The sequence below is a fragment of the Bombus affinis genome, chromosome 8, assembly GCF_024516045.1.
Source record: "Bombus affinis isolate iyBomAffi1 chromosome 8, iyBomAffi1.2, whole genome shotgun sequence".
Lineage (NCBI taxonomy): Eukaryota > Metazoa > Arthropoda > Insecta > Hymenoptera > Apidae > Bombus > Bombus affinis.
The window spans coordinates 929,791-950,896 of record NC_066351.1 but is presented as its reverse complement, the minus strand read 5'-3'; the positions used below and the strand labels follow the sequence as shown (position 1 = coordinate 950,896).

General features: G+C 30.8%; 4 protein-coding genes across 20 annotated transcripts in view; 1 reads left to right on the top strand and 3 right to left on the bottom strand.

The window, feature by feature from the left end:
* Positions 1-4,186, bottom strand: part of LOC126919650 (uncharacterized) — a 109,036-nt gene extending 104,850 nt beyond the window's left edge. Inside the window, exon 1 of the mRNA XM_050729130.1 lies at positions 3,943-4,186. The gene's annotated coding sequence lies outside the window, so the exon portion shown is untranslated. The remainder of the gene's footprint in view (positions 1-3,942) is intronic.
* Positions 4,187-5,701: 1,515 nt separating this feature from the next.
* Positions 5,702-8,731, bottom strand: LOC126919392 (uncharacterized). The gene is made up of 6 exons (XM_050728586.1): positions 8,449-8,731; positions 7,354-8,172; positions 6,930-7,293; positions 6,545-6,848; positions 6,151-6,451; positions 5,702-6,036 (listed from the first exon to the last, which is right to left on the bottom strand). The coding sequence occupies exons 1-5, from the start codon at positions 8,574-8,576 to the stop codon at positions 6,360-6,362; spliced, it is 1,707 nt and encodes a 568-aa protein (XP_050584543.1). The 5' UTR covers positions 8,577-8,731; the 3' UTR covers positions 5,702-6,036; positions 6,151-6,359.
* Positions 8,732-8,978: 247 nt separating this feature from the next.
* On the bottom strand, positions 8,979-21,094 carry LOC126919376 (DNA mismatch repair protein Msh2). Of its 4 annotated transcripts, XM_050728514.1 has the most exons (16): positions 20,972-21,090; positions 20,759-20,825; positions 20,634-20,683; positions 12,970-13,093; positions 12,574-12,830; positions 12,310-12,477; positions 12,018-12,206; positions 11,561-11,955; positions 11,276-11,487; positions 10,876-11,193; positions 10,524-10,745; positions 10,220-10,452; positions 10,014-10,105; positions 9,712-9,934; positions 9,542-9,634; positions 8,979-9,465 (listed from the first exon to the last, which is right to left on the bottom strand). In XM_050728514.1, the coding sequence occupies exons 2-16, from the start codon at positions 20,790-20,792 to the stop codon at positions 9,310-9,312; spliced, it is 2,766 nt and encodes a 921-aa protein (XP_050584471.1). In that variant the 5' UTR covers positions 20,793-20,825; positions 20,972-21,090; the 3' UTR covers positions 8,979-9,309. The 4 variants fall into 4 exon arrangements, with proteins under 4 accessions (XP_050584471.1, XP_050584472.1, XP_050584473.1 ...); XM_050728515.1 differs by lacking the exon at positions 20,972-21,090 and having other exon boundaries at positions 12,970-13,061; positions 20,759-20,958; XM_050728516.1 differs by lacking the exons at positions 20,634-20,683; positions 20,759-20,825 and having other exon boundaries at positions 20,972-21,094.
* LOC126919369 (myb-like protein AA) lies at positions 14,601-20,405 on the top strand. Of its 14 annotated transcripts, XM_050728479.1 has the most exons (5): positions 14,602-14,860; positions 15,055-17,936; positions 18,066-18,358; positions 18,488-18,548; positions 18,678-20,405. In XM_050728479.1, the coding sequence occupies exons 2-5, from the start codon at positions 15,071-15,073 to the stop codon at positions 20,279-20,281; spliced, it is 4,824 nt and encodes a 1,607-aa protein (XP_050584436.1). In that variant the 5' UTR covers positions 14,602-14,860; positions 15,055-15,070; the 3' UTR covers positions 20,282-20,405. The 14 variants fall into 14 exon arrangements, with proteins under 14 accessions (XP_050584439.1, XP_050584436.1, XP_050584441.1 ...); XM_050728482.1 differs by having other exon boundaries at positions 14,601-14,860; positions 18,066-18,501; positions 18,889-20,405; XM_050728484.1 differs by lacking the exon at positions 18,488-18,548 and having other exon boundaries at positions 18,066-18,419; positions 19,065-20,405.
* Positions 21,095-21,106: the final 12 nt, after the last annotated feature.

The following is a 21,106-nucleotide window of genomic DNA, read 5'->3' as shown; positions in this document are numbered from 1 at the left end:
TGACTTTTGAGGTTGCTGTTGTTGATAATGTGTGGTGTGAATGTGTTGCAGAGGTGGTTGGAGAATTCTTCAGCTTGTTCTTCGTTGCTTCTTGCCCATGTGTTATCTGCTTTTCTGATTGCCGGGACGGGTATTATTGGCTTCCTTATTTTTTTCGTGGCTTTCCATAGTGAATAGTTGGTGTTCTCGTGTGTGGAGAGTGTCCCTATGAACTTTGCGAATTCGTTATCGTTGTGCTCCTTTATTTTGTTTTTTATTTCCTTTGCAAGTTTGTTTAAGTGTTTTTTGTTTTCTCGGGTTCTGTATTTTTGCCATTTTGCTTTCGCTTTTCTTTTTTCTTTGATTTTGTCGAGTATTTCTTGCGGGATTGTTATTGTTTGTCTGCTGGTTGGTTTGGGAGTAGTGGTTGTCCTTGCTGCTTCTTGAATAGTTGCTGCCAATGTTGCTACTGCCTGTTCTATGTGTTCAGGAGTTTTTAACGGGATGTTGCAGTTTATTTTGCTTTCTATTATTTCTTTGAAAGTTTGCCATTTGGTGGTTTTATTGCATAGTGTTTCTGGTTTGCTATAGTGAATTGGTTTGTTTCTGTATTCAATTATTATGGGTGTATGATCGGAGCTGAGCTCGAGGTTGGGTGTTATTTTTAGTTTATTTGTGTTTAGTCCCCTTGTAACTGCAAAGTCCAGAAGATCTGGTTTTATTACACCTCGAGGTAGAACACTGGAAAAATACATTAGAAATAATAACCTCAATATATTATCCACAGGAACACCGACACATTGGCCGACTGACCTGAACAAAAAATACTTCCCCAAACCATGGAAATTAGCACAGATCAAAATGTTACATAAACCAGGCAAAGACCCGCACCAAACTGCATCTTACAGACCAATATCACTGCTTCCAGTATTTTCCAAAATACTGGAAAAGATAATATACGACCGCATAAAACCAATAATAGAGACAAAAAAAACTAATACCGGATCACCAATTTGGTTTCAGAAACAAACACTCCACGATAGAGCAAATGCACAGGCTTATAAACGAAATAATAGTAGCACTAGAAAACAAGGAATACTGCACAGCCCTCTTTATAGACATAGAGAAAGCATTCGATAAAATTAACCATGAAAGTCTATTACAAACAATTAGGAAACTATTCCCGGAGCAAATACACCACTTAATAAAATCCTACCTAAGCAGCAGAACCTTCGTAATAAAAATCAAGGACACACATTCTCAAGTTAAAGACATCAAGGCCGGGGTACCACAAGGAAGCGTCCTAGGCCCAATACTATACACATTATACACGGCGAACATACCAACAACTACCAACAGCACAGTATTGACATTCGCGGATGACACAGCTATAGTCAGGCATACTAACCCAGAAACGGCAGTCAAAATACTACAAGAACATATCGTAAAAATAGAAAATTGGCTACAAGAAAAACAAATAAAAGCAAACCCCAATAAATGCAACCATATTACATTCACGCTACGAAAAAAGATACCACCAAACATCCTATTGAACGGCACGCATATAACGCAAACAAAGCATGTCAAATACCTAGGACTTCACTTAGATCAACAACTCACCTGGAAACTACACATCAAATCAATAGTAGAAAAAATACAGAAAACAAGGAGACAAATGCATTGGCTAACAAGCAGAAAATCCAAACTAAGCATAGAAAATAAATTAAAAATATATAAAACGATCATAAAACCAATCTGGACGTACGGAATACCATTATGGGGGACGGCAGCAATGAGCCATATAAACAAAATAGAGGTAATACAGGCTAAAATCCTCAGAACAATAGTAAACGGACCTTGGTACGTCAGAAACGAAGATATAAGGAGGGACCTGGGAATGCCAATGGTCAAGGAAGAAATTAGCAGATACTCCGAGAAATACAAATCAAGAATAGCAACACACATAAACCGGCTAGCTGCGGAAACATACAAAACCATAAATATGGACAGAAGACTAAAAAGGAAGCACCCAGCAGACCTTATAAAGGACATAACCTAAGAAACACGAGGATGGTACCCCGCTGGGGGTAGCCACCAACATGCTAATTTAACCGTTAAAAAATTCCACCAAATGTCCAAATTGGAGAAATTGTGAATTTTAATAAATAAATAAAAAAAAAAACCCACCATGGGTCTTGGAATTTTTATGGTTAAGGTCCTTCAGACAAAGCGAGTATCTTTTAAATTACTACGGGTTAACACGGAAAGTTGGCCTTCCTCACATCTAGTATATTCCGTTAGCAACTTTCTCCCGAGGGCAGCTAAAACCCTTCCTGGTCCACCAACCGTCTTATTATCCAATCGGAGACGGTGTCTACCGCCCTCGCTTCCTTAACCAAAATTACCATCAGCAAATCCGATAGTCCCGTGTCCTTAAACACACCCACCCCTAGCTTTCCTCAGACACAGTATCGTCAGTAAGAGGCACTTATTCTGTACTCTTGGAATAGTAAACTTATCCTTACCGGTCTCTACCCTTATAACAGTCGCGTACTTAACATATCATTGTAACTCAGTGTGTATTCCGTTGTGATTGCTGAATTCGCAATAAAGTTTAACTAAAATTAATAGCTGTGTTACGACTGAGCTATCTTATTTTATCCAACCCTCAAGTTACGTGACACTTACACCGAGGATGTAATTACCATCATATTTCCTATAATTCTATATAATTACTACATTTAATATTACCGTTCCATTTTATTTCTAATAACTTTCGTTCCTCTAAATGGAAGTCATTTAACGTTAATCACTTTCCATATATTATCTGTATAATTACAAGATTGCAATCATGTTATTCCTTGTTAATATATTTCCAAACATAATTACTACCTTTTGTAATGGTATTTTATTCCATTACCCATACATTTCACAATTACCCCTTTCTTAACGCAACCATATTCTTAACCTTTAAAAGCTGTTCTATCTGTCATTTATCTTTTTAAAGCCTATTTTCACAATTTATGGTGGATGGTCGAATAAACAAGGCACAGATATCTCCTAAATGTATCTTTATTTTTTCTTTAGTCTCCTAGAATCCAAACAAATCCATTCTTTTGCCATCCAGAAAATTATATTGCCTTACGTATTACCTATTATCATTTTATACTCTCTTTTCCTTCTTTTCTTACTTCTTTCAACTTTCACGCATCTAACGTCTACAATCTTTTTACATATTTTACAATTTTCGAACAAAATTAACTCACATTTTGACAAATTCCCATACTGAATCAACATCGCTATTATCTTTCCTACTCTACCTTTCACACACCCAAATTAAAAACGCGTTTATTTTATTTACGCATCTTTATTACACACCTCGTCTTTTCACCCTATATTTTTACGCTCTTATTATTACCTGCTTCACGCAAAACGTTTCACATTTCCAAACGCTTTTTTTTTTTACACATCTTATTTACACATTTACGAGCTACTTCTTCCTGTCCTCCCCTCGTTTCACACTTTTCCTCCCACACTCGCACGCAACCAACGAGATAATACAGTTACCCATTATCAGCGATTAAACGCTCTTTTCCTTCTTTCTCTTGTTAATAATCTTGCTGTTCGTTGTTATTCGTCACAGTCCACTTCTCCAGATGCATCGTCCATCCCTGCTCGCAAGGCAATTTACACAAAAGAAAACAAACCGATACGATAAGCTATAACTAGATATGAGATAATTGGAATTATCCTTCGCGTTATATTTACCACAATTTGCGATCAACGTACCTTTGCGTTGAATTTCCAGATACACAAAATATCTTACACAGTTCCGATTAACGAAAAACTCTGCAACTGTGGAACATGCGCTCGTCGGACTGCCGAGACACCGTCATGAACTACGTACAGTTCGGATCGATGTCCAATAAACTATTTTAATATTTTCGAATAAATTTAATATACTATATATATATATATAATACTATATAATATATACTATATACATTAGGTGGTAATGACAAAATCCGCAATCACTTAGTTGCCAACACAATATTACATTATATAGTATTACGTTATATAGTATTAAGTTATATAGTATTACGTTATATAGTATTATGTTATATCGTATTACGTTATGTAGTATTACGGTATATTATATTATGTTATAATGTATTACGTGAGATAGAATTACGTTATATAGTATTACGTTATATATTACGTTATAATGTATTACGTTATACTGTATTACGCTATATCATATCACGTTATAATGTATTACGTTATATTGTATTACGTTATATTATATTACGTTATACTGTATTACGCTATATTATATTACGTTATAATGTATTACGTTATGTAGTATTACGTTATAATGTATTACGCTATATTATATTACGTTATAATGTATTACGTTATGTAATATTACGTTATAATGTATTACGCTATATTATATTACGTTATATTATATTACGTTATATTATATTACGTTATAATGTATCACGTTATATAGTATTACGAATTATTCAAATCATTTTAAGATAAGAGAACATGTAGTTATATGTATGTAATTTATAAAAACTGTATTATAAATATTCATATCATTTTATAGCTTAAAATTATTAAATTATATACATGCTTACATTATGTAGACTTATGTTATATGAGCACCTATATATATACATATAGCAATAATCATAAGATCATAAATTAAAATGTGTTTTAATAATGTAGTAACTTGCATAGATTCTTTTTCAATAACAAAAACATAATTTACTATGATATTTATAATATACCTATATGTTTTTAAATTAATGTATATACTATTATATTAGAGTATTGCTTAAATTAGTATTAAAATGTTGTATAACTTCTTAAATATTATATAAGTGTTTACTTGCAGCTTAACAATTAATAGAATTTCTAATGTACATGTCAAAAACAACAATTGCATATTAAATTGTTCACAAAATCATATCTAGAATTGAAGAAAATTACGGTAACAATAATCGTATACTGCGTAATATTAATATTTGAAGATTCATGGTTCTAAAATCTCATTATAAATTCTTTTCTTTAATAGTATTTACTATCTTGGAAGAGAAGTCTAAATAGTTTAATTATATTCAAAGTGACTAGAAATGTTGCTAATTTTTTTTTTTTTTTTTGCTATTAATAGATAATTCTTATTTTGGCAAGAATGATGTATTGTAAATTGAGGAAATCATGAACAGGTTTTCAAAAATTTATAATACTTATTTTTAAATAATACTTTCTAAAATTATTTACCTGTACATTAAGCAATTAAACATATATGTATGTATGTATGTATGTATGTATGTATGTACAAAACAAATTATTGTTTAGGCTATATACATAAAAATCATCTTATAAGGGATAGGAGAAGATACAATTTTGGGAATATGGACTATAAATGGCAGTTCGCCATGAGTATGGAATGATTAATTTTCAATGCTAATGGGAATGAGTTATCAGGGAAACCTGATGTGCAATAAAAGTATTAAAATTTAATGTAAAATAAAGGATGTAGAATACATATTACAATATAAATGTTCTCCAATTTAGTACCTCATTTACTGATCATTTTTCTAAAGTTTATAAAAGCGATCAATAATGTAACGTTATATTGTTGAAAACTTAGGATGGACGGAATCTATATTATTGGATTTAGGTGCTATTCAATAAGAGTAGAAAATCCAGATATTGATTAATTTCTACGATGTAGAAATAATTTTATTTAACTTACTACGATTTGAATTAAGAAATCTTAGCTACATTATGAGATCAGTTGAGGATTTAATGTCAAGAAAACGTAAAAAAGAATTTGGAAGTGATGTAATTTGATACATGATATCGAATGGATTTAAAATGTTGTTAAACTGATAGAGATCAATGATAATGTGGTGACAAAAAGTGCTTAATGGGCATAACATTGCAAGATAGGTGCGGAAACGTGTGTCTATCCCAGTATTCATTGGATACATATTAGCAGAGCTTACACCTTCCGTTTCCTTGTAAGATGGGCCCCAGAAGTATCTACAACATAGGATGTATGTTACTAATATGATTTCGAGCCTTCCAAAACATTGAACAAATGTACGAAATCTCTTATATAAGGAAATATTTTCGAAAACAATCGCTAATACCAACCAATATCTATTTTTGTCCAAGCACTTCATCTTGGAATGCTCCTCCAATTATCTACGATTATATTTTGCATCTAATTTAAAGGCAATTCATGAGAAGATTTTCTTCATGACAGTTTTTCCTTTACTTTTTCAACAGTTTTACATATGCAAAGATTTGCATTTATATAATAAGTGAGGTACTGACATTGTAAAAAATCACTTATTACGGATTTACTGCTCTAACGATTCACACCCAAATAAAACATATTCTTCTCTTGACAACCAAAATGGATTACCTTCTATATATTCTGGTGGTGTCTTGTCTAAAATAATGATTACAGCAAATGAATTATATACATGCACATGTTGTTTTAAACAAATAAACGTCTTTTACATAAAGATTATTATATATTTACCAGGATGTACAGCTAAAGGCACGTATGTGGAACCCATTGCAACATTCCAACTATGAGTACCAGGACAACTTCTTACTTCTAATATCTTGCTATGCTCTGGTAATAATTCTCGTAAATCTTTAGTCAATCTTAGCCCAAAACCTGAAAGGTGTGTATTGCCTCCAGTGAGCAAAATGTGTGAGAGACAATCATGCAATATTTCTTCCGATAAACCAGACGTTACATCTTTTATCACTTGTGGTAAACCAAGGTCGATATACATCATTTCGGGAGCAATATATAATTCTGAACCCAAGGAAACTCTCTAAAAAATGTAAATAATTATTATAACGCTAAACTTTGTAAAGAACTTTAACTGTATGAATGCATGTGTAAATTCACTAACCAGAAATTGCTTATTATCAGTATAACTTCGAACTCTAACTTTAATACATTCTTCATTTTTTTGTCCTACTCTTCTCTCTTCATTTTTGATATTGTAGCTTAGTCTACACCTTTCTTTAATAGGTAATGTATCTAGATATGATATAGGAATATGATAACATCCTTTTAGATACCAATGCATAGCTTGTTTTAGATGGTAAGCTACATGCCAACCACCAACAGGTAATAATCTCCAACGTTGTGGTATAACACGTCCACCAATTACAACAGCTACTGTTGTACTTAAAGCGCCACTATCAACTACGACACAAGTTTCCACATCCAGCATTGCACATGCTGCTAAAGGTTTAGGAACCAGACATACTCTAGAAATTTATTTACTTTATAAAAGAATATCTTCTTACAATATAATTTTTCTATCTTACCTTGATACTTTGACTTCTTGGAACAAGTAATGCAACAATTGTTTTCTTAGCATTGGATGCATAGCTAATGGTTCACAAAACATGAGTACTGCATTGGGTTTCCTTAATGTTGAAGTTAATCTCATTTGATGAAACAAATGACCAACAAATGTTTTAAGAACAGGAAATGTTCCATCACTTAATAATGCTTCTGCTGGACTAACAAGATCAACATTTGGAATTCCAAGTACTTCAACGGTATCAGTGCAATATCCATTTATAAGTTTCTCATAAATTGGATTTGGCCTTGCATAACATGTTGGATCATTTTGATGAGTAATTAATCTCTTTTTTTCTCTATATAATTTCACAGAATTACAGAAAACACAAAATGGACCACTAGGTCTAGGGATTTTAGCAGTTGCTAATTCAGATAATTTCAATAGTTTTAACTTTTTAGCTAGTGATTTGCCATCACATTTTGGACGTGTACTACTACTTGGGACATTTTGTGTTTGTTCCAAATATGTTTCATTATTATATTTAGGTACACCAAACATTGAAAAATGTCTTCTTAATTCAAAGTGTGGCTCAATAACCCATGTATACTTATTTCCGATTTCAATTACTACTTTTGCGCTAGAACCTTCAACGCAATTTCTTTGACATGTATAACCACTGCAATGACGACATTTTGGGAAATGAACATTTTCTCCCAATGTAATTACCATATATAATCTATAGCACATTGCTTTAAAGCTGACACTAAGTAATTGTAAACACTTTATATCTGGAAATCTAAAATGTACTTTTGAAATCAATTGTAGCCACTTCATTTTCCTGAAAAGACATGAATGAATTCTATAAATAGTTGATAGCAATAGTTTTTTTAAATATACATTCATTTTTAAAATTGTGTATATTTTAATAAAGTCAATTAATGATAAATCCCTTTTATACAAAGAAACTTTATGTGATAATTATGAACTTTGCGAAAGTGTCATCTTATTTACATTCTTACATTGTAAACTCATAATAGTACAAACTTTTATTTACTTTGCGAGTGAGTTATTGAACTTCAATGTATTTTTCACATAAACTTAATCTCAAACTTACCACAAGTAATCAGTATCTGAAGCTTTCCTCAAATATTTGCACGTATTACCGATAGCAATAATATCAGGTACATCACAATATAATAAGATTTTTACCCAAATTTCTTCAGGGAAAATCGAAGGATCCATAATTATTAATAAAAGTTATACAAAAGATATAATAATTAATAGTTACTAATACAAGATTGCAGACACTCCCCACAAACAGTGAATACGTGAGTCAAGTTCAAGGTTACAATGGTGAAAATAGTGAATCAATATGTTATCGACGGATGATACTTCAATAAGAATTACTACAATGATAACAAAACCAGCAATAAACATTACTTATTAAAGATGTTATCACAAATATTTATAAGGTAGATTTCATATTTAATGAATTTTTAATCTCATGATCTATAAGTTTGCTGCTGTTCGCTAACTTAGCATAGAAGAATAGAGTAGAATGAGAAGCAAAACTTTCAAAATGTCTGAATATACATGATACTCTGTTTATAACTTTATAATTATATAAAAATAACAATAGCTATATATAAGACATAAGGGTATTTTATTTCCAATCCTATATATAAAGTACTTCATTTGCGGTAGAGGTATCATATTTTTGGAGATAACTTGCATTGTGATTTTGTTAAATATCTGAGATCAGTGGTACAGGTATATTTATTCGAAAGATATTTTGATTATAAAAAGCCTGTTATATATATATATAACAAGCATTATATATACAATAGTATCAAAAATTATGATTCAATACAGGATTTGTAAAACAACAGTGTACCTTTTTTTTATACGTAAATTAGTAATACTCATGTGATTAATACTGGATAGTACTTTTATAAAGTAATTGCTTTGCATTAAGTTAAGAAGCTGCTAGAAGTGTCTTTATGTAGGGATTTTCGTGAGATAGAACTTCTCTCTTAAATGTTGAAATTTTATCTTCTAGTTCCGCATCAGATAATGATTTGTCTAAATTCCTGCATTTACTAATAAATTCTGCAATAAGAACTTCAGCTTCCTGTAATATTATTAAAGATTAGATTATATCAGCAATATTTAAGATTTTTATGCGTTTCTAACAAAAATATGATTACCTTTATAATATCTTTCTTTTTTTGTGGATTATCAGAACCTTCAAAAACTGAGTCTTGGTAATCTTCAAGCTCTGCTTGTTTACGCTTAGCAAACTAAATGAAATATTCGTTTTCTTATCATTATTATGACAAAATAAAAATTTAAAAATATAAATCAAGACACGTTTTACCTCTATAACATCTTGTGGGAAATTAGCCATTTTAGCGACATGTATGCCAAAACTTTGATCACATATACCAGGTTTTACTTTATATAATAAAGTTAATTTATTATCGTCTACAAGGGCTGTAACGTGTTGATTTTTAACGGCAGATACTTCTTCTTCTAATTTAGTTATTTCATGAAAATGCGTCGCAAAAAGGCAGTAGCACTTGATTTCTTTTGCTAAATATCTGAAAAAAATGTTATTGTTATAAATTATACAGAAAAATAAAAATTTGTGATAAACTCAGAAGATTGTTCATATATTACTCGGCGATTGACCATGCTATACCGCAACCTTCATAAGTGGAGGTTCCTCTGCCTAATTCGTCAATTAACACGAGGGAATTACAAGTTGCTGTCTATCGAAATCGTATAAAATATAAATATATACATATTATTTATATTATAAATATTATTTATATTATAAATATATACATATACAATATTTAATGCTATAAATATCATCAATTTACTTTTAATATAGCAGCAGTTTCTATCATTTCCATCATAAATGTAGAAAGCCCCTTTAATTGAGAATCATCAGCTCCTACACGAGCTAATATACAATCCAATAATGATATTCTTGCTTGATCGCAAGGAACAAAGCTTCCAATATGTGCCATTAAAGCACTGACACCAGCAGATCTTATATAGGTGCTTTTACCTCCCATATTTGGACCAGTTATAATGCGAAAATGACATTCGCCTATAATTTTAGTAATTATTATATTCTACATTTATCAAAATAATATATAAGACAATATTTTTAAAAATTACCTCTTTTAAAACTGATATCATTAGCTATAAAATCTACTCCTTCTTGAATTTCCAAACATGGATGTCGAACTTGAATAAGATTAAACTCACCAGCTTCAGTAGGTAGCATTTCAGGACGTACATATGGTTTATTAGCACTTACAGCAACAGAAGCAAAAGCAGTAAGTACATCAAGAGATGCCAATACATTTCCAATAGCTTTTATTGTACTACTGTAACCGGCTGTCCAAGAGATAGTAATACAATGATACAAACATGTATTTGTTTTATTGTCTAATTGCTTTTTAGTTAACTTTTGCAAAGCTTTAGTTATATACGCATGTATATATATAATATATAATATATAAAATACCTGCAATTTCAATTATTTCTGTAACAACCTTTTTTTGTTCCACTGTATATTTATCTCTAGCAACAATGTATTCATCGTTTAAATCATTTAATTTATTGCTTCGAAATCGTACACCGCTTTTATTAGAATCCAGAATAATATACTGTTTTTTATTTCTTAGTACTTTTTCTTCTTTCAATGTTACACGAAAATAATATCCAAGCTGTTGATTTGATTCTAGTTTTAGAGTTTTTCCAGCTTCAATTGAAAGATCATTAGCAACTTTACCCAATTGAGATTGTAATTTCGCCTCCACTTCATCCATAGTATTTTTTAATTCTAATAACAATATGTATAAATTTATACGTAAAAAAACATATTTACATGTATAGCGCAATGAAACGAAAGATTGTATAAGGACCTTTCAATTCATCATCAAATTCGGCTCGTACTAAGAAATCTCCTTTTTCGGCGGAATCTAAATCAATTGTTTGTTCAACCATTTGTTGAAATTTGTCCATGTCTTTAATAAGTTCACTCAAAGGATCACTGAACATTGTTTTTAAGGCTATTACGTTTATATTAGAAAGCTGTTCTAATAATCTAGGCAAATGCGATATACACATGTAAATCCTACAATAAAACCAATATAAATATATATAAATATAAATAAATAAATATATATATATATAAATACATTATTTACTTATAAAGGTCTTGTAAAGTTGATTTTTTTCTGGCCAATTTTTTTGCAAGCACTTGCAAATCCGGTATGCGTCTTAAATGATCTTCACTAAGATTAGTTCGTAATTCATTATCATTCACTAGTGTTTCAACAATATCATGTCTTTCTTTTATAAGACATAAATCTTTTAAAGGTTGTCTAATCCATTGTGCAAGCAATCTATGACCTTGTGAAGTCCTACATTTATCCAAAATGCCCAAAATACTTGTAGGTGCGTTTCCATTTAAAATAGAAGAGGTATCAACACGTGATTCAATATTAAGTGCTTTTATAGCAGCTGAATCTAGCTTTAAATAACGTGATTCCTTTATTTGGTCTATAGCAAATTGATTTAAATTCCCTTCATCTGATGTTAACTAGTAGAAAATTATCAAATTAAATTAAAATATTTTGTCTTTACTAATATAAGTATACTTACATCTAAATATTTAATAAGCGCAGAAGTAGCTGACATGGCAAAGCTTAAATTGACTTCAGGTAAAGACTGTACATTTTGTTGTTGACCTTTCTTGAATTTTATTAAAGTATTTAAATCTTGTATAACTGATTCACTAGAAAATTCGCTTCTTTTTCTTGTAGTAACCATTACATTATTTCGTTCCATGACCTAAAAAATAAAAGAAAGGAAAAGAACAAATAAATGTTCCATTCATATCATTAGGATTTTTAGTTCAACTATTTTATACAAAAGAAATATATTATCTGTTTACTTGTTTAAGAGTTTGGAATTCATAGCTGCCTTCACCTTGAATTAATAAACATTCTTTGGGTGCGAGTGTAACAACCAGTGATTCCAAATTGGAAAATGATTCATTGTCTTGAAATTCACAAACAGAAAATGAAGTTGCTGTAGTATCTACACAGCTTAAGCCAACAATCTAGAAAAAATGATGAAGTATACATATGTATAATAGAACTACTTATAAAAACTTGTTAACAAAAAGTTTATCACATGGTTATTTACTACTACTCACTCTAGATTTTGCCTCCATTCCTAATTTCACTGCTATGACATGTACACTAACAGCAACATCGTTATTGCCAAACAGTGTATCTTCAAATTGTGTTAAATTTCCAGGAGAACCTTTATATTCTAATACCCAATTTTGATTTTTTGCTGATCCTTGATTAACATAAACTTCTACTCTATATTGTTTTACTAACAGTAGATCACGTATAAAAGATTCAAAATGATTTTTGTTAAGAATAACACCCTCGGTTTTATATGGTTCTGCATTGTACAGAAAATTTGTTAGATAAGTACATAATAAATTAGTAAAAGTATAGAATAAATAGAATAAAGGTTTATTAATAATTCTTAGTAGTAATGCAGTTAAATAAATATTTTAAAGTTGAATTTTAGAACTTACCAGCTCCTATCATCTTACAAACTGACGTAGTTTTAAAAACTTCTTGTGCAGCAAATAAAGCATCATTACCATGTAATGTGTAATAATCTGATCTATTAAAAAATCGTATAGTGGTATTAAGTTTCTGAAATCAATCAGTATTTGATTACATACATATATTTTAAATTTAAAATCTGTGGATTAATAATATAATGGTATATAGTATATTATAATGAGACTACCTATCCAGAATTATATCATATGATTTTATCTTTAGATATATTCTTGACCTGTTTGTATAACTTACTCGTTTTCATGACTGATATATGTTCCTAAAGTAACACAAATTTGTAAATATTATAATTCTGCAGAGACACAAAATTAAAAAATAAAGTTAATTTTTGAAAATTGTTAGACATATGGATGTTTAATATGAAAATTGTAATTATTACCAAATCATAATTATTATACTTGTTTTCAAGAAAATGAAGAATCTCGTTACATATCTGTAGGTCAATGTCTATCTAGGGTCAAAAAGTCATGAATTGATATTAATGTAATACGTATGAGTTCAAGGAAATCTGATATATTGTGGAAAAGACGTATCAATTTAACGTATTACATTAATATGACATCATTGAATAATTATATATACATTTAATTTTTTATTATCTTTAAAATATATTTAAAAGTTTTGAAAATATTAGTTTAATAAAATATTAATATAAAATCATATACTAATTTAATAATGAATAATATAAAAATAATATAGATATCACTAATAGTTCATACAGAAGATCAAAATATCATATACAAATATGTTAGTATAATATGAAATTTAAAAATAATTTGTGAATAGAAAAATTAAGAAAATTTGCTAATGACATTATCTTGGAAGTATTATTTTTATTGTGATAAAAGATCAAAGTTCACGTTCCAGGAAGGTCAGTAATATATAGCGTATGTAAGTAGGCCATTAAAAACATTATGAACATTATGAACTATTTCAATTCATTATATTCAATTGTTTAAGCAATATTTTGTTAAATACATTATTATATGAGTATAAGAAACTTTTATACTAAATATGTAGTATAAAATAAAGGGAAATGTATTTCTTTCAAATAATGCTACAACATATAAATACAATGAAAGATACACCTATCTTAGAATTAAAAATAGAACATTTGTCTCATTGATATATCTCAGTAATCCTTTCAATCTGTCACCTTGAAGTTCTACCTATTATGAAATAGGAATGAATTACCATATTGCAACAAGGATATTATACATTAAGGATGACATCATTGATGATACATCAAATCAAATTTGCAGCTATTAGTGGAAACCATTTATGTAATTATTATCGGGAAATTAAAGAAATATATTTATATATCTATAAGAAACATAAATAAATATAATGAAATAAAATATTATATATTTATAAAATTATTAATATAGCAACAGCTTCTTTTTTCTCTAATTACAATTCATGAAGTAGTTTATTATAAATTTTCACAAATATAATAAGGTATATAATACAAGCTTTTAAAAATTATTTTATATTAAATATTTGAATTAAAATACGTATGTATGGTATCTTGAATAAAAATTAAATGGGTCTTTCTAGCTAATACAAAACATAAATTAGAAACTGTTTGTCTGCTTTTCTCTTCTGTTACTGTGAATTATTAGTTGTGATAAGAATGTATGTACATAACTGGGATAAATGCACAGAAAATATTATCACCATGTAAGAATGAAAGAGAATGTTTTCAAAGATGTGATGAAGAAGGGGGAGCTAACATAAATGGAATTGCTCCAACTTGCATATAGTACATATCAACATATACCGCCACTGAGATCATCTCAATCATCAATTCTTAAGTGGATTTTGATCTTTCACCACATGGTAATTAAATTTATAATTTTAACTTAACAACAGATACACAGTACTAATTTTATTGTAAATATAATATTTTTTTAAGTGTTATTTTTGTTCCTTAACAAATAATATAAAAAATATATTTTATAATTTTATATATTTATAATTTATTTATATGCGTTTTTTCATAAAAAATAGCTAAATCAATTTTATATTTTCAGAGATCAAATTAGTAACATGGTGGCACAAAGTATTGTGATTTTATCTTTATTAATAACATATGCATTATCTGCACCAACTGGATGCATAGAATCTTGTATTTCTTATGTTAAACAATATCAAACGCAAACTTCTGGTGGTTTGTCACAAACCGCATCAAATTTACAAGGCCTTGACTATTCAAAACCTGGCACATGGTCTGAACATAATGACTATGATATAGACAATGGACACGGAAAAGTGCATGAAGAACGTGGTCAATATGTCACAGGTCCCAAAACAGTAAGATATTATAGGAAAAATTCTTCTTCTTCTTACAGTACAAAATATCCTAATGGTGAAATATTATCAGATTTTGAATATCAGAATAATAGACATGGTATACATTTACCCAATACTCAAGAAGTTTTTAATTCTCACAACACTTACAATCAAATGGGTAATTCTGAATCAGTTGCACAACATAAGTATAATAAAATACAGAGTCAACAACACACTCGATCGTCATACACTAAAGGTGAAAGACTTGAAGATCTTGGAGAATACAGTGGAAGATCACAAGTGATTCCGCAAAGTACATCTAACTTGAATACACAAATTTTACAAGAACCTTATCATTTTAATGGACAGCATGGAAATTGGAGTACAGTAGATTCTTATAAAACTGATGGCGGACGTGGCCATGTATTTGAAGAAGAAGGTCAATATGTATCAGGACCTCAAAAGGTTCGTTACTATAAAAGGAATTATACTTCTAGTTACAGTTCATCTGACGGAATTCCTATTCCTAAAATCACAAAAATTGGAATGCACGATGTACACCAGAAACTAGAGAAAATCGAAAAAGAAATAGGGCAAGAATTCAAACATATTTCTACAGCAGAGGCTGTGGGATCTACCAACATTGGACAGGCACATATTAGTTCTCATGATTTGTCTATTGATAACATGCATAATATAAACAATAATAATTATAGAAGACAACATAACCACAGGAATAGTTTATCTACAACACATAGTGGAGAACAGCATTCCTCAGACATTAGAAATGAACATTTACCTTATAGGAATCCTTACCAAAATACTTATGGTGCAAACAGCTACAGTACATATGAAAGACATGAAGAATATGCACAAAAACTTCAACCAACCAGTCAACTTATTAATCCAACATCAGGATATACTAGTGTACTCAATACCGGAAACAGTGGTTATAATAGGAATATATATAGTGGATCAACTTCACAACAGCAAACAGATAATTATCAGCAGGCAGAAATGTTAGATGCACATCAATCTAGACAAATCGCACAGACTCAAACGTTTCTTGACAATTTGAGGAACAATGCACAAAGTCAAAGTAGCAGGATCCAATCAGGCATGCAAGGTGTATCTCACTACAAAGAACATTGGAATGCTAGTCATACAAAAGAAGTATCCATACCACAGCATATCACAGACATTTCACATATGAACCAGCACAGTCTCCAATATAATAATAATCAGTATAACAACAGACATAATCTACATCAAGGAGTACAACAACAAGATAGTTATTTACATCAATTCGAAGAAGGTGGCTTTACTCATGGTAAAAAAATGTTAGACAAACTAATATCTGGTGTAGATACTGTGGACTGTGATTATAATTCACAATATACGCAAAGTACCTCCCAATATTCAAGAAAATATAAGCGCAATGCAAAGTATGGTAAACAAGATGAAGTGCAACAAACACAAAGTAAATACATCAATGATGATCTTACTCAACAAACTTCTGGAAAACTTGAGTTTGGTCAGGATTCGCAACAATTTTATCAAGCTTGGAAACCACAGGGTGCCAATCAACAATTAGGAGATTTTACACAGAAAACAGGAGAATCTGATGATCTTACTCAACAGACATCTGGAAATTTTGAATTTGGTCAGGATTCGCAACAATCTTATCAACCTTGGAAACCACAGGGTGCCGATCAACAATTAGGAGATTTTACACAGAAAACGGGGGAATCTGATGATCTAACTCAACAGACTTTTGGAAAACTTGAGTTTGGCCAGGATTCGCAACAATCTTATCAACCTTGGAAACCACAGGGTACCGATCAACAATTAGGAGATTTTATGCAGAAAACGGGGGAATCTGATGATCTTACTCAACAGACTTCTGGGAAACTTGAGTTTGGTCAGGATTCGCAACAATCTTATCAACCGTGGAAACGATATAGTGTCAATCATCACACAGAAGATCTTACACAGAAAGCAGGAAGATCTAATGACTTTACTCAACAACCTTCTGGAAAACTTAAATTAGACCAGGAATCACAATCCCATAAACCTTGGAATCTACACAATACAATTCAACAATTAGAAGATCTTATTCAAAAAACAAAGGAATCTGATGACCTTACACATCAAACTCCAGGTAATATAGAATTTGATCAAGAATTACAAAAATCAGATAAACCATGGAATATATACAGTACAATCCAACAATTAGAAGACTTTATTCAAAAAACTAGGGAATCTCATGACTTCACTCAACAAACATTTGGAAATCTTAAATTTGGCCAGGAATCACAAAAATCAGACACATCATTGAATATATACAGTACAATCCAACAGTTAGAAGACCTTATACAAAAAACCAGGGAATCTGATGATTTCACACAACAAACATCTGGAAAACTTGAATTTAGTCAAGAATCACAACAATCTCAAAAAACGTGGAACCTACAGGATACTATTCAACAATTGGAAGACCTTATTCAAAAAACAAGGGAATCTAATGACCCTACCTTACAATCATCTGAAAAAGTCGAATTTGGCCAAAATTCACAGCAATCTCATCAATCTTGGAAACCACAGAGTACAAGTCAACAATTAGGAGATTTTACACAGAAAACAGGGAAATCTGATGATCTTGCTCAACAGACTTTTGGAAAACTTGAGTTTGGTCAGGATTCGCAACAATCTCATCAATCTTGGAAACCACAGAGTGCAAGTCAACAAATAGAAGATTTTACACAGAAAACAGGGAAATTTGATGATTTTACTCAACAAACTTCTGGAAAACTTGAGTTTGGTCAGGATTCGCAACAATCTTATCAACCTTGGAAGCCAGAAAGCGCAAGCCAACAATTAGGAGATTTTACACAGAAAACGGGGGAATCTGATGATCTTACTCAACAGAATTCTGGTGAACTTGAGTTTGGTCAGGACTCGCAACAATCTTTTCAACCTTGGAAGCCTGAGAGCACAAGCCAACAATTAGGAGATTTTGCGCAGAAAACAGGGGAATCTGATGATTTTACTCAACAGACTTTTGGAAAACTTGAGTTTGGTCAGGATTCGCAACAATCTTATCAACCTTGGAAACCACAGAGCGCAAGCCAACAATTAGAAGATTTTACACAGAAAAGAGGGGAATCTGATGATCTTACTCAACAAACCTCAGGAAAACTTGAGTTTGGTCAGGATTCTCAACAATCTTTTCAACCTTGGAAGCCACAGGGTGCCGATCAACAATTAGAAGATTTTACACAGAAAACAGGAGAATCCGATGATCTTACTCAACAATCATCTGGAAAACTTGAGTTTGGTCAGGATTCGCAACAATCTTTTCAACCTTGGAAGCCAGAAAGCGCAAGCCAACAATTAGGAGATTTTACACAGAAAACGGGGGAATCTGATGATCTTACTCAACAGACTTCTGGTGAACTTGAGTTTGGTCAGAATTCGCAACAATCTTATCACCCTTGGAAACCACAGAGTGCCGATAAACAATTAGGAGATTTTACACAGAAAACAGGGGAATCTGATGATTTTACTCAACAGACTTTTGGAAAACTTGAGTTTGGTCAGGATTCGCAACAATCTTATCAACCTTGGAAACCACAGGGTGCCGATCAACAATTAGAAGATTTTACACATAAAATGGGAGAATCTGATGATTTTACTCAACAAACCTCAGGAAAACTTGAGTTTGGTCAGGATTCGCAACAATCTTATCAACCTTGGAAACCACAGAGTACTAATCAGCAATTAAGAGATTTTGCACAGAAAACGGGGGAATCTGATGATCTCACACAACAGACATCTGGAAATCTTGAATTTGGTCAGGGATCAAAGCAATCGTTTCCAATCTGGCAGTCTAATGTGAGGAATCAGAAATGGGGCCATTTGACTCAAGAAACTAGTGCACAACTAGAAGGTGATTTGCCGAAGCCTGCAGAAAAACCTAAACCAAGATCGAGATATTCAAGGCGTGGGTCAACAGTTAATACACAGGTATCAAATCAAGATATGTATAATATTAATACTCAGAATAATTTAAACCTTAATGCTGGAGATACAGATGCGCCAAATATTTATGAATTACCTCCACAAGTGAATATAGAAGGTGATAAAGATAATATTAGGAGACAAAGTACCAGAGGAGATCAAGGACAAGATAAAGATGTTTCTAAGAAATTAAGTCAACAAGCTGAAAGTAGTGGATATGATGTTGAAGGAGGAAATGTAGATCAAGTAAATTGGTTACACAAATCGAATGATGCAACTGTAGGCTTGCAATGGCATTATACATATCATCCAAGTGATCAAAGACAATTCGTGCAACAAACAGATCAGAAGAATAAAGAAGATTTACAGCAGCGATCAATACAAACACAATTTTCTAATTTACAACAAAATCCAAAGCAAGAAGAACAAATTAAATATATAGTTGATAATTCAGATCAGCAGGAATCACATTGGCAACCTCAAAACTATGCAACTGAACAAGGAATTAAATCTGTGAGAAAACCATTTCGTTATATTCAGCATGAAAATAAATTGATGTCTGATCAACAAATAAGAGAAAATGAAAATTTACAGAAGCATGTAGGAACTGCTTCATCTGAACCTAAGCTGGAGCCAAGAATTTTGGAAGTTTATGGAGGTGGACAATATGATCCAACACATAGCGGAGATATATATTCTGCAGTGACGATAAACCCTAGTGCTACACTATCACCTACAAGTAATACGGATCCATGGGATATTCGAGAAAAACCAGAAATAATGGTAACAACAACAGAATTGACAATGCCGCCATTACCTGTAGAACCTTTAAATACAAATGATACCAATGAACCACCACGTCCATCGTCTCTTTGGACCAGAATTGGCCACAAAATTACAACTACTTTTGATAAAGCCAAAGAAAAGGCTAGAAATATTTTTGGATAAACATAACTTACAATTTTTTTAATTGACATTTATTTATATGTAATTTTTAGTAATATAGGTTCTTGATATAAGCTTTTAATATATGTAAGATTTATTAAATAAAATTTATTTATCAGTGTTATAATGTACTATTATTATTGTAATTGTTAATTTAATAATTTCAAGAAGCTGATGTAGTATTATAAAAAATTCACTGTTATAAGGTTATTATATATATTCTATATTGTTATTTAAATAAATGAATCTATTTTTTAAATTCTATTTCTTATTGCTTTTATAATTATCGTAAAACTTATTTTTAATAATATAAAGATAAGTACTAATGCAGATGCAATGTATTATGTTTACTTACTTCTGGTAGATTTTTAAAAAATCTAACAAAACTCTGTTGACTTGGTGGATCTACAATATATTTTATACATGATTATTTACAAATTAATGAAAAAATAATTTAAGAAATTATACTGTTACACTAACCCATATTAAATTGTTGATTTGGTTGGACAGCCATGGTTTTATATAGAACAGGTTATTAGTATTTACGCTTTAAGTAAGAAATAGCTAATAATATTAAATAAATATTGTACGATTTCGTGAAAATATTTTGAAAAAGATTTTAATAAAATACTCATTAAACATCTATATTTTAACGTATTCCCGCAAAAATGAGTAACGCCATATACTACCAACCTATAGATTGCACACTGTAGATCGTTCAGTTATCATTGCTCTCTAATTTTATTGGTCAACTAAATCTGCCAACGTTTGAAGATTTGTATTTGCATCCCATCTTTATGGTTATACAGCTAATGCAATATGTCCTGA